The sequence below is a fragment of the Electrophorus electricus genome, chromosome 12 (genome assembly GCF_041902795.1).
Source record: "Electrophorus electricus isolate QZ-2024a chromosome 12, ASM4190279v1, whole genome shotgun sequence".
In the NCBI taxonomy this organism is placed as follows: Eukaryota; Metazoa; Chordata; class Actinopteri; order Gymnotiformes; family Gymnotidae; genus Electrophorus; species Electrophorus electricus.
Window position 1 is genome coordinate 4,660,001 of NC_137508.1, and position 12,500 is coordinate 4,672,500.

Sequence of the window (12,500 nt, forward strand, 5' to 3'; positions counted from 1 at the left end):
TACTAGGCATGCAGGCTGAATGAATGGGCCTCATACACAGAGACGACAGTGCGTGTAACCAGCTACTGAACACAGAACAAAGGAGCATGGTGCTTAAGCATTTCCACATATCATACTGTCTCTCGATCACACACAAGTTACCTCCAGGTCATCTTCATCTCCTTCGCTATAGTGAGGAGGGTTGTCTGGGTTATTCATCTTATCCAGAAGTTCCACAGCAAGTCTACGTGTCAAACCTGTCTGACCTACAAACACATGCTACAGACACACACACACACACGGCATGAAAACCTGAGGAGTGAAAGTTCAGAAGAGTCCGAATGCATCCAGAATTAGTGATTTTAACAGGAAATTGGGCACTGTAGTGACCATGAAACTGATCTATGGGGGGTAAAAATGCATCTAAACGAGTCTGTAAAAGTGCATCATCAACACATGAAAAACTTAAAACTCCATTAGCTGTTGTGACACCTGACATGAAAGTGTAAGGTAGCTAAATGATGGGCAACAGCTTCAAATATCTTCTTGAAGACATAGATGTTATCTTCTCATTGCTCCATAAAATTAAAATAATGCATACGGATTCGGAGATTGATTTGGGAAGTCTAAATAATGAGCTTATTAATGCAGCATATCAGTTTTTTATATTATATATATATATATATATGCGCGCACCGGAGAAGGCCTGTCAAATAAATAAATAAATATATATATATATTTTGATTTAATTATTTGTTTGACAGGCCTTTTCTAATACAAGAGAGCAATAAAGACCAAAGAAGCAAAGGGAGGTGCAGCTGAGGTAAAATATGATCTTGTACCGTGAGCAGTTTTTCTGCTGTAGGTCTCTTTTTGGGGTTCTTGGTGAGTGCAACTTTAACAAAGTTGTGAAAGGCCGTTGACCTACAGAGGAAGAACAGAAGGAAAGTGACTGGAGAGAAACTGATCCACAGGGAGAAGCCAGGAAACAAAAAGAGAACTGTAAACTGTTTTGACTTATATTAGGACTAAATTTCTAAACATACCCAAACTAGAGACAAAACACTCACCATTTAATCTTGTCCTTTAATTTTGGTGGCTGGAAACTGCTTTTGGACATTAGGAATAAAGCCCTGCGTTTAAATCCACACGAACACGCACACACATGCACGCATACATGCGCACACATTAGTCTTTCAGACATTAGTATAAAAACAAATGTACATCCTAACACATTATAAATAACAATTAATATTCATAATAAGCATATTTAACATATTTTCAAATCTGTCAAAACAATGATTTTGTGTACCTCATTGGGTGGAGGTCAAACATGGGTGGCTGCAATTCTGCAAGTTCTATTGATGTAATTCCTACAGCCCAGATATCACACAACTGATTGTAACCTCCATTCTTCTCTACTGCAGCCACTTCAGGTGCCATCCTGCACACACAAAGAGAAACATACTGGGATCCAGGTTTCTGACTCTCCAACACAAATCAACATAGCAACAACCACCTCACTGTCTAGTCTAGTTTCTGACTGCAAGAATATCTAAGGACACACACATGCATGCACAAAATCCAAAGCTCACCAGTAGGGGGTGCCAATAAAGGACTTCCTCTTGGCAATAGTCGCAGTTATTTTGGCTGCTACTCCAAAGTCAGCTGAGAAATAAGAAGTTTATTTTTGTTACTTATACAAGATATAATGTCCACATACAGTTTAAGGACAAAATAATGTTGGCTGTCCCATTCCAAAAACATGTGCATTAATAAGGAGCTGTGTAGTATTTCAACCCCCCCCCCCCCCAATCCTCCCAGCCCTTTATGGCCACAAAAGCCTCCACTCTTCTGGGAAGGCCTTCCAAACAACTCGAGTGTGTCTATGGGAATCTGTGCCCTTTCAGTCAAAAGAGCACTTGTGAGATCAGGCACTGATGCTGCATGAGAAGGCCTGGCTCACAATCAGCATTTTAGTTTATCCCAAAGGTGTTCAGTGGGGCTGAGGTCAGGGCTCTGTGCAGGCCACTGGAGTTCCTCCACACCAAACTCGTCAAATCATGGCTTTATAGACCTCGCTGCACACAGAACACAGTCATGCAGAAACAGGAAAAGGCCCCAAACTGCAGTCGCAAACCTCTAAGCATACAATTGTCTAAATGTCTTTGTATGGTATGACACTAACAATACCTTTCACTGGAACTAAGGGGTCTAGGCAAAACAACAACAGCTTACCATTATCCTACAGCAAACTTTAGTGCTGGTAATATGCATTCCAATAGAAAGCATTCCCCTGGCATACAACCAGTTTGTCAAATAGTGACGTTAATTTCACAGTGATACGAACTGCTGGAGAATCCTGTGGCAGCATGCTTTACATCACTCCACCCAACACCTGGCATTGCACATGGTGAACTTAGGCTTGTGTGCAGCCACTAGGCCATGAAGCTCCTGATGCACAATTGTGCTGATGTTGCTTCAGAGGAAATAGAGGTTAGACAACCTGTACACTTCAGCACTCTGTGTGGTCTACAACTTGATGGCTGAGCTGTTGTTGCTCCTAGATGCTTCCATGTCACAATAACAGCACTTATAGTTGACCAGAGCAGAGATTTCATTAATATATTTGAGGCAAAAAAAGTATCCTAAGGGAGTCGTTTAAAGTCAGAGCTCTTCAGTACAACATCCATGGCTGTATGCTTGATTTTATAGCCATTAGCAATCAGTGTGGCTAAAACATCTGAACTCAATGAGCAGGTGTGTCCACATACTTTTGGCCATATAGTGTACATATCACATAGAAATACTGCACAAACATTTCCAGATAAACAATGTACATAAATGTTTTCTCTTAAAATAAACATTAAAGTAAAGCTGAAATAAACCTGTGTCTTGAAATAATACACATACATACATACATACATACATACATACATACTCACCTAATTTGATATCTCCATTGTCAGTGAGCAAAATATTTGCTCCCTATTTACAAAACACAAAAGGTAATTATGAAAGGCTAGCATCATAAAAGACGCCCAGCAGTGGTCTTTTTAAAATGATTATTTAAACAGACAGGGAATTACCTTATATCTTCTAAAATTAGCTATGGTTATTCAAGCATGTACTTGTAAACAATTAGCGAAACATCTAAGTAATTTAAAACATGCTTCTAAGAAGTGATTTTTTTCAATGCGATTTAAAACCTAACAATCATTCTTTTCAGCCAAAAACAAACACATCCAGTAGACTCCGATACATTTATAGCTGCACCCTTTCCCACATTTAATCAGACATACACAGTTTTGCCCAGTTTAGGGAAAGACTGAACAATGGTGTAATGAACTGTTCTAATACATATAATTAATCAGCTCCATAAGCCTTTTTACTTACTTACAGCCTGAAAAACAACACTTACTCTTCTGACAGCATATTTGTCAACTTTGCTAATCCATATATAGGAAAAATTAATTAGCCCAGATTTGTCAGTTTTCTCTTTGCATATGTTTACGTATAAAAATTCAGCTAAAAACAGATCACATATAGCAAAGAATTCTACTTCATCACATTTTTACAGCAAAGTTACTTTAGTGTTATAAATATTTAAAAGTATCCTTTAAACAGATATTCCAGTGTTTTTCAAATTGGTGTTTCTGTTGCATCAGTATCGTACTGTTACCTGCCTTTACAAAGTAACAGGAAGTGTACCGTTACCTTCCCTTCCATTTCTAGTTTGTTTTAAGCAGTTTTCTGGAAATAGTGATCTGGTACAACTTCACTGTCCAACAAGGTGTAGGTTCCCTTTTTAAAGCCTGTGCGCAGAAATGGACTGGTTTAAAACAGTGGAATTCAATTCTCCAGTCATCAAGTGTTGCTGGACTCTAAAAGAGTGATTTGAGTACACGTTTTCCTGATTCTTTTCTAAAAACATTTCATCCAGAAGTAGGTTGAGAGTTCCCTTACATTTGTGCATGCATGATTTTCTTTCCTGAAACTGAACGCATATACACAACTGATTTTGATGGATGGCTTTCTTAACCAAGAGAGGAAGCAGGAAAGAGTTACAGGGATACCGTAATGCTGACCCACCCACACCGCACCGAGAAAGAAAAGGTGGCAGGATGGGCATAGCATTCACACACACCGAATGAGCAGTGGGAGTGATAATACCTTGATATCTCTGTGCATCTTTCCTTTGGAGTGGAGATAGCCCAAACCCTGAGCAAAACACAACACACACAAACATGAATATACCAACATGTCAAATTCATCCTCTCTCACACACACACACACACACACAAACTAATGGAATACTTTGTTTTAGTAAAACTACCATATTCAATTTGATAGAAGAGTTTCATTCATTACGCTAAGCAGTGTCAGAAGTGTGCAGGAGTGGACAGAGAATGTTACCGATATACTAAATAAAAGACACACTTTTACATAAAACCACACTGGTAGGAAATCAAATTAAAAGTGGTAGTTAGATCAAACTGAAGTCATTAAACAAAATGAACTAGCATCAGATTAAAACACAAGCGTGTGGATTTAAATAAGGGAAAAAAAAAAAGTCCTTACCTGCAATGTTTCTCTGCACACATAAGCAATCTGCTGTTCAGACAGAGGACCTGTAACTGTAAAACACACCATCATGTTGCATTGCTAGCTAATGTATATGCCTGTTGGCTTGCTAATAGCAGCTTGTTTCATGAGCAAAAAAAAAAAGATTTTAATTACTGTAATCAGTAATAAATCAGTGATTTCAGCGGTCTTATACATTTGTTGCATGTCACTCTGTATATGCTGTATGAGATGCTGAAGTTGAAATCTTGACCAAACTCCATGAAACAGCAATTTCACTTGTGTCAAAAGTCAGACTATACAAAAACGTTTTTTTTAATAACTTTTTTTTTGGCAATAAATCCAAGACAGTATAAAAATCAAAATATTTTTTGGTAATTCATGTACGATTTATTTTTCCAAATGGACGCATCAAAAAGGCATGCTCTTTGCTGCCACAATTCCACAAAAATCCCAGCTCGCTCCCTATTGGTTAAAATGTGCGTGGTACCAGTAGTCACATTGTGAGATTTTGGAGCAAAATTTGTGATGCTACCAGAATATAATCATAGGCTGTCTTTGTACACACTAAATTGTCCGCCTTGGAGAATGACACATTATGCATTTAAAGACCAAAGAATCAAATCATGAGCAAAGAAATCTTTCATAGTCGGTGATTGCCATGTGCAACAGCACAATCATCTTGACAACTGCAATGTATTCTGGGCTTTAGCCAGATACCTATCTGGCTAGCAACTGCACAGATGCACTGAAAGCCCTTATGCATGTGCATTTCAATAAAGGGATTCAGTCAGAGAGCCAAAATGGCTCTTTGAGGTTAGCTGAAATCTAGTATAAACTATGACCATGTTCAAAATTGTTTTAACAACATCTTTTCATTTCAAAATAGCTATGCTAAGTGGCTGTTTAAAAACTTTCAGTCTCGCTCTACAGAACTGGAAAAGAGATTCTCAGTCCTGATCCTCCAGATCATCTGCACTGTTCATTTTATGGTTTTCAAATCTCACATTTGATTTAGCTCAAAGCAACAACACTACTTCATTCACTCTAAACTGTGCAGAGCAGGATACTCCATGAGCAGCACTGAAGGAACGTGGTCTAGAGGTAAATATGTAGCTGTGCACTCCATGAAGATTAGCAAAAAACAACTTTTCAAATCACAGACTGACACAGATTATAACACAGCATACCATGGTAGATGTCCTGTAGTGACCCCCCCCCACAGTACTCCATACAGATCCACAATTTCTCACGACTGGAACAAGAGAGAGAGAGAGCGAGAGAGAGAGAGAGCGAGAGACTCCTGTTAGAAGAGTGAATACTGGGTGCATGTATGGGTCTGTATTTCAGTATGTAGGAAAGTGTCTAACAATGTTGCATCTGTAAGGTACTATGCTTGCAGGCTGAATGACTTCTCAGATACCATTCATTTTCAATATCAATCCCATTAGTCAATAAAGTATTACAACGCATTCAAAAATCTAAAGCAAATTAGCATTGGTTCTGAATAAATGTTCTTGTGATTACTAAAGGAACAGAAAAACAAAGGCAACATTCTTCTTGCAGTGTGACAAGATGACTAGGTGTTATTTCCTGTACAAACATTTTAGTGCCGTCAAGTTCATTAAACCTAGGCCTTACCAGAGGTAGCTGCCATAGTAGGCGACTATGTTGTGATGAGTGCATTCTTTCACCATGAAAATTTCTTGCTGGATTATTGAGAAATCATCTCCTGGAACACACATGGATTGGACAGCATGAGAGAGACATATGAACAGAGTACCTTCACACAGTTGGTATGGTACACAGCTCGTATCCCCTCACACCAAAAATTCAGTAATGCCATAATCAAATGGTTAACTTTGGTCAAGTGGAAGTACAAGGGACAGAAGGAGATCAAGCACACAGTTGCTCCAGAACAGCTTGTTTAAGTGGATCATTAGTTGGACACATTTTCTATACATCAAATAAATATGAAGGTAGAGTTGGGAAAGGCATTTAGAAATAAATTCACAAGAGACATTAAATAAAAAAAAAAAGTGTATGAGTAGAGTGCTTAAAAAAGGCACCATATCTATTAGTTGTTTTTTTTTGGGGGGGGGGGAGAGAGAGAGAGAGAGAGGAGGAAATAAATAAAAGAAAAAAAAAGAAAAAAAGTCATTTCTGCAGCCCTCTGCAATCATGCAACAAAAGTGACAGTTTTTCTTATGCAACAGATCAAATCAAGCTGACAGTTAGGGGCTTGTTTAGAAGCTATTACACACAAGTGCATGCAACATGTGAGGGCCTATGAACTGCACCAGGGATCATTTTAATCAAACCAAAGCTACCAAGTCTGAGCACACCCTAAAATTTGGTTTAAATGTATCCACACACCATCAGCTTCAACAGATTTCCACATAGGCCATAGTAAACTGGTATACCTAGTGTGCAACAAATAGCAAGCCTTATTCAAGAAGGCCTACCATGTACTACAGTAGGTTAATATACATGCACTATATGTTCTTAAACATCGCATTTAATGCGCCATCACTGGTATACATTGATGCATCATTGCTGCTTGCCAGATATATTTTGAAGAACAAATGATAAAGACATGTTAACATTAACATTTTTGGAGAACATGTAGCATTCATATAGCTCTAGCCTTAGATTGGCTTACTATTTATGTAGTACACGTTCTCTGTATACTTGTTGCACAACAATTTTCTCTTCGAATCAATAAATGTTTTGATGATTGGACTAGACTGCTCTGCCACAGAAACGCAGCCTGAGTCTAGGGTGTGTGAATTTAAGGTGTACTGGACTGAATATTCTAAAAAACAAGAAACAAAACCATGATGCTATCTCAAGTGATCCAAGTCTGCTCTGAAGCCTGCTTCACAGCTTTGACCACTTCCTTTTTGTTCAGCATACATACGTACAGTATGTTAGACACACTGAGAATGTACGAAGTGTGTTAGACGCCTGCATATTTCAAGTTTAACATAACGTGTGCTCTCTGAGAATTGAATGCATGATATTGGCGTGGCTAGCATCTTGCTAACGTTTTCTACATCTCTACTACCCAATAGTATTGTTATTAAAACAAAAATACCATCACTGGCACCCAGTACTGGCTGCTGCTTGATATTAATTACTTGAACTGGTATGAATCGATGAGAAAAGTAACAGTGCTTTTTTAACTTAATTAACCCAAAGACGATTTGTAAATAGAACTCCATTCAAAAATAAAAGCCCGTGTTGTATTACTCAAAAGTATGACAGCAGAAACTTTTTACTAAAAATGACAAGTTACTACAAATTTGGCCCTCACCCTAAAATGTATACATATCTGATTTGTAGCCATGCATCCCAATGAGAATTGTCTGAACTTATATTAATAAATAAACAACTATACCCCTTTACTATGCAGTGTACATTTGCTGGCTTTTCTCCAGTTCATACACCACTCTCTGCATAGAACTGTCAGTTATAGCAGCTAAATCAGCAAATGCTATGCATTTTAGCATTTTTTAAATATGACTGACTAGATAAAACATGAGTCAAAGCAAAAAACTGGATCAGAGCAAAAACACTGAGACTGGGCATTAGGGTCTTAAATGTAATCGTAACCATGTCAAAAGGTGTGTGCATTTGTGCAAGAAATTTGTTCATTCAGTTGTGAATACTGAAGGACAGACACCCCCCCCCCCCCCATGTCAAAAATTCCAAAAACATTAAAAGGAAAGCAATCTCTATGTACAGAAGATGTAACATCTGTTCTAGATACTACCTGAAAAGCTGTCATTTACCCTACAGTATAATTATGGCTTAAAAGAAGTGGTGCGTGATGCGAGACAAGACAAGCTTTTGAATTGCATTCTGAGCTACAATTGCACTATGAAATAACTATGTGAAGTATCTGCTCTACAGCATGAATTCATTTAAAATAACAGGATGGATAAGGGGAACTTCAGAAATTTTGCAAAACAACATTCATTGAAATGGTTTAAATTTAAACAAAGTCATTAAAAAGTTGAAATGCAGCATTCTAGAGAAACTTGCATGTTGGAACATTTCCACAATAGTTGCACTATGAACCATACACTGATGTCTATGATACAGTTATTTTACCTGCTATCCAAAATGATCAGTGAATTTACATGCATTTCTAAGTTGTGTGTCTCCCACTCATAATGGTAAAATAGTACTAAATTTGAAAAAAATATTTTCTTTGGGTACCATTTTTCCCCTTACAATGCCCTGTATGTACCTCCATGCCCTGTAAGCATTTTGTGTAGACTGGGTAGGTGGGGGTGCGTTGCACAGTGTCAACAAAGCTCATGAGAGGATTCATCAAAGCACCTGTGACATCAAAGTTGTACCTTGTTTGTTAACAGTTCAGGATTGTGGTGAACTGTCCTGTACAAGGTTGCAAAAATAAAAGGAAAAAATACAACATGATATACAACACTTTTTTTCTGCTGCCAATACAAGTACCAGAAATATTGAACTTGTAGCTAATTGTTTTGAAGCTACACACAAATGCCCAAGAACAACAGTACTCTGCATATTCTACTATCTTCCAAAACTGGCAAAAAACCTGTTAAAAAAAAACAAAAACAAAAAAACAAACACACACTAAATAAAAGCTGCTGCATGTTATCAGTTTTGAAAGGGCATAGCTCCAGGCTCGTAACTAACAAAAGCACGTTCAGCTCAGAACGTGGTTTTGAGAGGAAATGCACAAGTAGCTAATCGAGTAATAGTTTATACTGCAAATACATTTTAGGCCAAACCCTTTTAACAAAAACTCTGGCATCAAGAAACATTCATAACTTTTTAAAAATAGTTTGTACCTTTTAGAGGCATGAAATGTCTAGTTACTAATAGTACAACTGTGAACAATTCTGACTGAGCAAAATTTTCTAGAACACCACATTTCACACCAAAACAAACAAACATTCTTAAGCCCATTGTTTCCAACTACACCACGGAATGATAAAAAAAATTTTCTAAAATATGCAGAGTGCCTCTTTATGATTACTTTTCGCTCCCAAGTAGTGTCCCTAATTACTGATAATTAAACTCATCTCTGTAAACAACATGAATAAATATTGAATGTTGATTTATAGCAGAGATATACAAATAACATAATACTGAGTCATAAGAAGGTTCTCTTATGCTTAGGTTCTATGTGCTAGGGCATTCGTCACTCTACAATTGTAGTTCTAGATTGGAACAGTAGGTCAATGGACCAAATGTTGTACCAACCCTGCCATCAGCCTTAGACGTTAAGGATTTGGCCATATATTGCCAAACGCTATATTTTTGAGCTCCTGATCATGTAATGTTACAGTGCAGATGAATACATGAAGACACTGTCAAATTCCCAAGTCTTCATCACCCAACCGTCAGCTGCATTTAGAATCACTCCAATCTTCAGGGGTAAAGGAACTAAGCCATCCTTCTCACCCAGAGAACAGAAATATTTATGTTGTCCTAGACTCCTGGCTATGGTACATTTTACCAGGTAAACATGACTGCAGTGTAAGCTAGTTAACTATCCAGTCACACATGTTAACATCATATCTTAAATTCCCTTTTAAATTATGAGTACATAGCTTAATTACAAAAAACAAATGCATGTTAATCAGTGACTGTTTCAGAAACCTTCTTGCATAATTTTCTTTAATAAGTCTCTACATTCATGCAGAGTCTTGTCGAAAAGCACAAGGAAACCTGACTTGGCAATGAAAATCCTCTCATTCATATTGTCATAACAATGAATTCAGATTGTGGCTTGACATGACATGACATGCACCACACAGTGCTGAGTGGCTGCCATCCAGTGAAACTCAGTTATTTTAATAAAGCTGAACAAAAGATCTTTTCAACAGGTTCACAACCTGCTCAATCCAGTAATCCTCTACGCACAACCACCGCCTATCTCCATAGAAATTAATAAGTGGGAAATTCGCCTGGCTTTGCAGCAACGTAAAGGTACCATTGGTATTTGAACTCGGGTATCAAAACAGGATGCAAGTCTTGGCCAGTCACACCACCCGAGAGGCCATACCATTTAAAAAAACAAAAACAAAACACCAACACAGTGGTCACACACTGTCTCAAATGTCCCTAATGCATGGAGGACATTATTAGACAAGTAAACAGCATTCATTTGAACTAATGTTAATCAAAACATTAAGAACATTAAGGGGGTGTCTGCATTAGTTAATTAGGATCACATTTTCACACCTTTCTCTCAACACCTTTCCTAGTTGATGTTTTGTTGAGGATGTGAACAGAATTTCAAATTTTACACATAAGATATGAAGATTATCAATAAAATACTTTATATCAGAGCAAAACAAATGAATTAAAGTTGTTTAATATAAAGGGACACATTCTCCATTGAACCTTTAAAAACCATATCCATCATATTTTTGTAAACATTTACTAGATCAATTTGAACTCTCTCGAGTTCAATAATTTAACAAATGGAATTTACTAAAGGCCTTTCCACAGGCCTTAGGTTGTGCATAGTTGCTATGCACTGTACCACAGGTAATAAAATTGGTAAGACCTGGCAATTTATAAGGATTATATTGATTAGCAATGGGTAAACTTGAGATCTATTATGAGGAATAATATGAGGCAAATCTACAGAACTGTCTATTGATCAGTAGTTACAATGGGTTTGTGGAATGTTACATGTGTAAAGCATTACGGCAATGTAAACTCACCTGGCTCCAATTTAATGATCTTTACAGCTGCTAGCTCCCCTGTGGAGATGTTACGAGCCTGAAAAACACAAAAAAGACACCAAATTTTAAAAAGCAAAATGGTTTTGATTCAGCATATAACAAAACATGCACTCTTAACTGCTGGAAACAGTAATCTGCAAGGTGACAGATACTGTGACAGTAGCATCCGTGTACATTTGTAAGGATGTACATGCACATGCATGAGGGACAAAAAGAGAAAATGCAGCTCTAGGCTGCCATGTTTCCATGTGGTATTAGGTCAGAGAGAGTCTCAAATTCAGACTAACGTTGCACAGGGACTGGGCCTTGGTCTCCCTCACTCTCACACAGACATACAAAAACAAAACACAGACACAAACAGGCACAAAACACTAGCCTGCCATTTTCTGTTATTTTTGCACATCTCCACAAAGCAGGAAAAGGTTAAAGGGTAAAATATGTAGTTTAAATGTTAGTTTTTGAGTGGTGATTGTCTCAAAGAACCTAAGCTAAAACTAGGTACATAAGTGCTTGATCAAGATTAGAGTTAAAAAACAGCTGTATATTTGTGCACTCCAAGTTCTATGGATGGTCAGTTGTTGTTTTGGAGTCGAAAGTACAAAAATTTAAGGATAGCCACTTTTCCACTTATTTCAGCGTTCAACAATAACGATTGCTCGAATGCCTGGGGCAAGTAAAACGTGACGTTGAGACAACAGCATGAAAAATCACTTGGCCGGTTGGGCCAGTTAACGTTGGAATGGGGGGGCACAATGTGTTAACAGAACAACTTAAATGGAGGTCAAACTCAATTCACTTGACTATGATCTTATCAATTTGCACCCAGCCATGACAAACCAATGACATCATTCTGATGCCGTTTGTATAGATATCAGATGAAGTGTGACTATGAAGCAAAGCAAGTATGCAAAGGAAAGTATACACATAAAACAAACAAAGGCTAGATATAGGTAATGCTGCATTAACAAATATTTGTTTTTTCTGGGCAGTCCTTAGCCCTGACATGATCCATGCCTACTGGATATAAAAAAATTTTTAAAAAAAACAACAAAAACCACCACCAATAGCTCTACATGGCCAACTAGCAGAGCAAATGAACCAACTGCTTCTTCATGTTGCATATTGTATTGTGAACTTATTAGCAATACCCAGCCCTAGTCAGGAATACTAGCCACCAAGATGAATAAG

The 12,500-nt window shown here is 37.6% G+C and overlaps 1 protein-coding gene across 4 annotated transcripts in view; it reads right to left on the reverse strand.

Annotated features, from left to right (window-relative positions):
* Window positions 1–12,500, reverse strand: part of map4k5 (mitogen-activated protein kinase kinase kinase kinase 5) — a 36,562-nt gene that overhangs the window by 14,944 nt on the left and 9,118 nt on the right. For all 4 annotated transcript variants that reach the window (XM_027019811.3, XM_081724846.1, XM_081724847.1 and 1 more), the window contains 11 exons: window positions 11,292–11,349; window positions 6,205–6,295; window positions 5,754–5,818; window positions 4,561–4,616; window positions 4,153–4,200; window positions 2,925–2,967; window positions 1,575–1,647; window positions 1,292–1,423; window positions 1,050–1,112; window positions 822–903; window positions 142–258 (listed from right to left, as the gene is read on the reverse strand). In XM_027019811.3, the coding sequence (XP_026875612.1) occupies window positions 142–258; window positions 822–903; window positions 1,050–1,112; window positions 1,292–1,423; window positions 1,575–1,647; window positions 2,925–2,967; window positions 4,153–4,200; window positions 4,561–4,616; window positions 5,754–5,818; window positions 6,205–6,295; window positions 11,292–11,349 (828 nt within the window). The remainder of the gene's footprint in view (window positions 1–141; window positions 259–821; window positions 904–1,049; window positions 1,113–1,291; window positions 1,424–1,574; window positions 1,648–2,924; window positions 2,968–4,152; window positions 4,201–4,560; window positions 4,617–5,753; window positions 5,819–6,204; window positions 6,296–11,291; window positions 11,350–12,500) is intronic.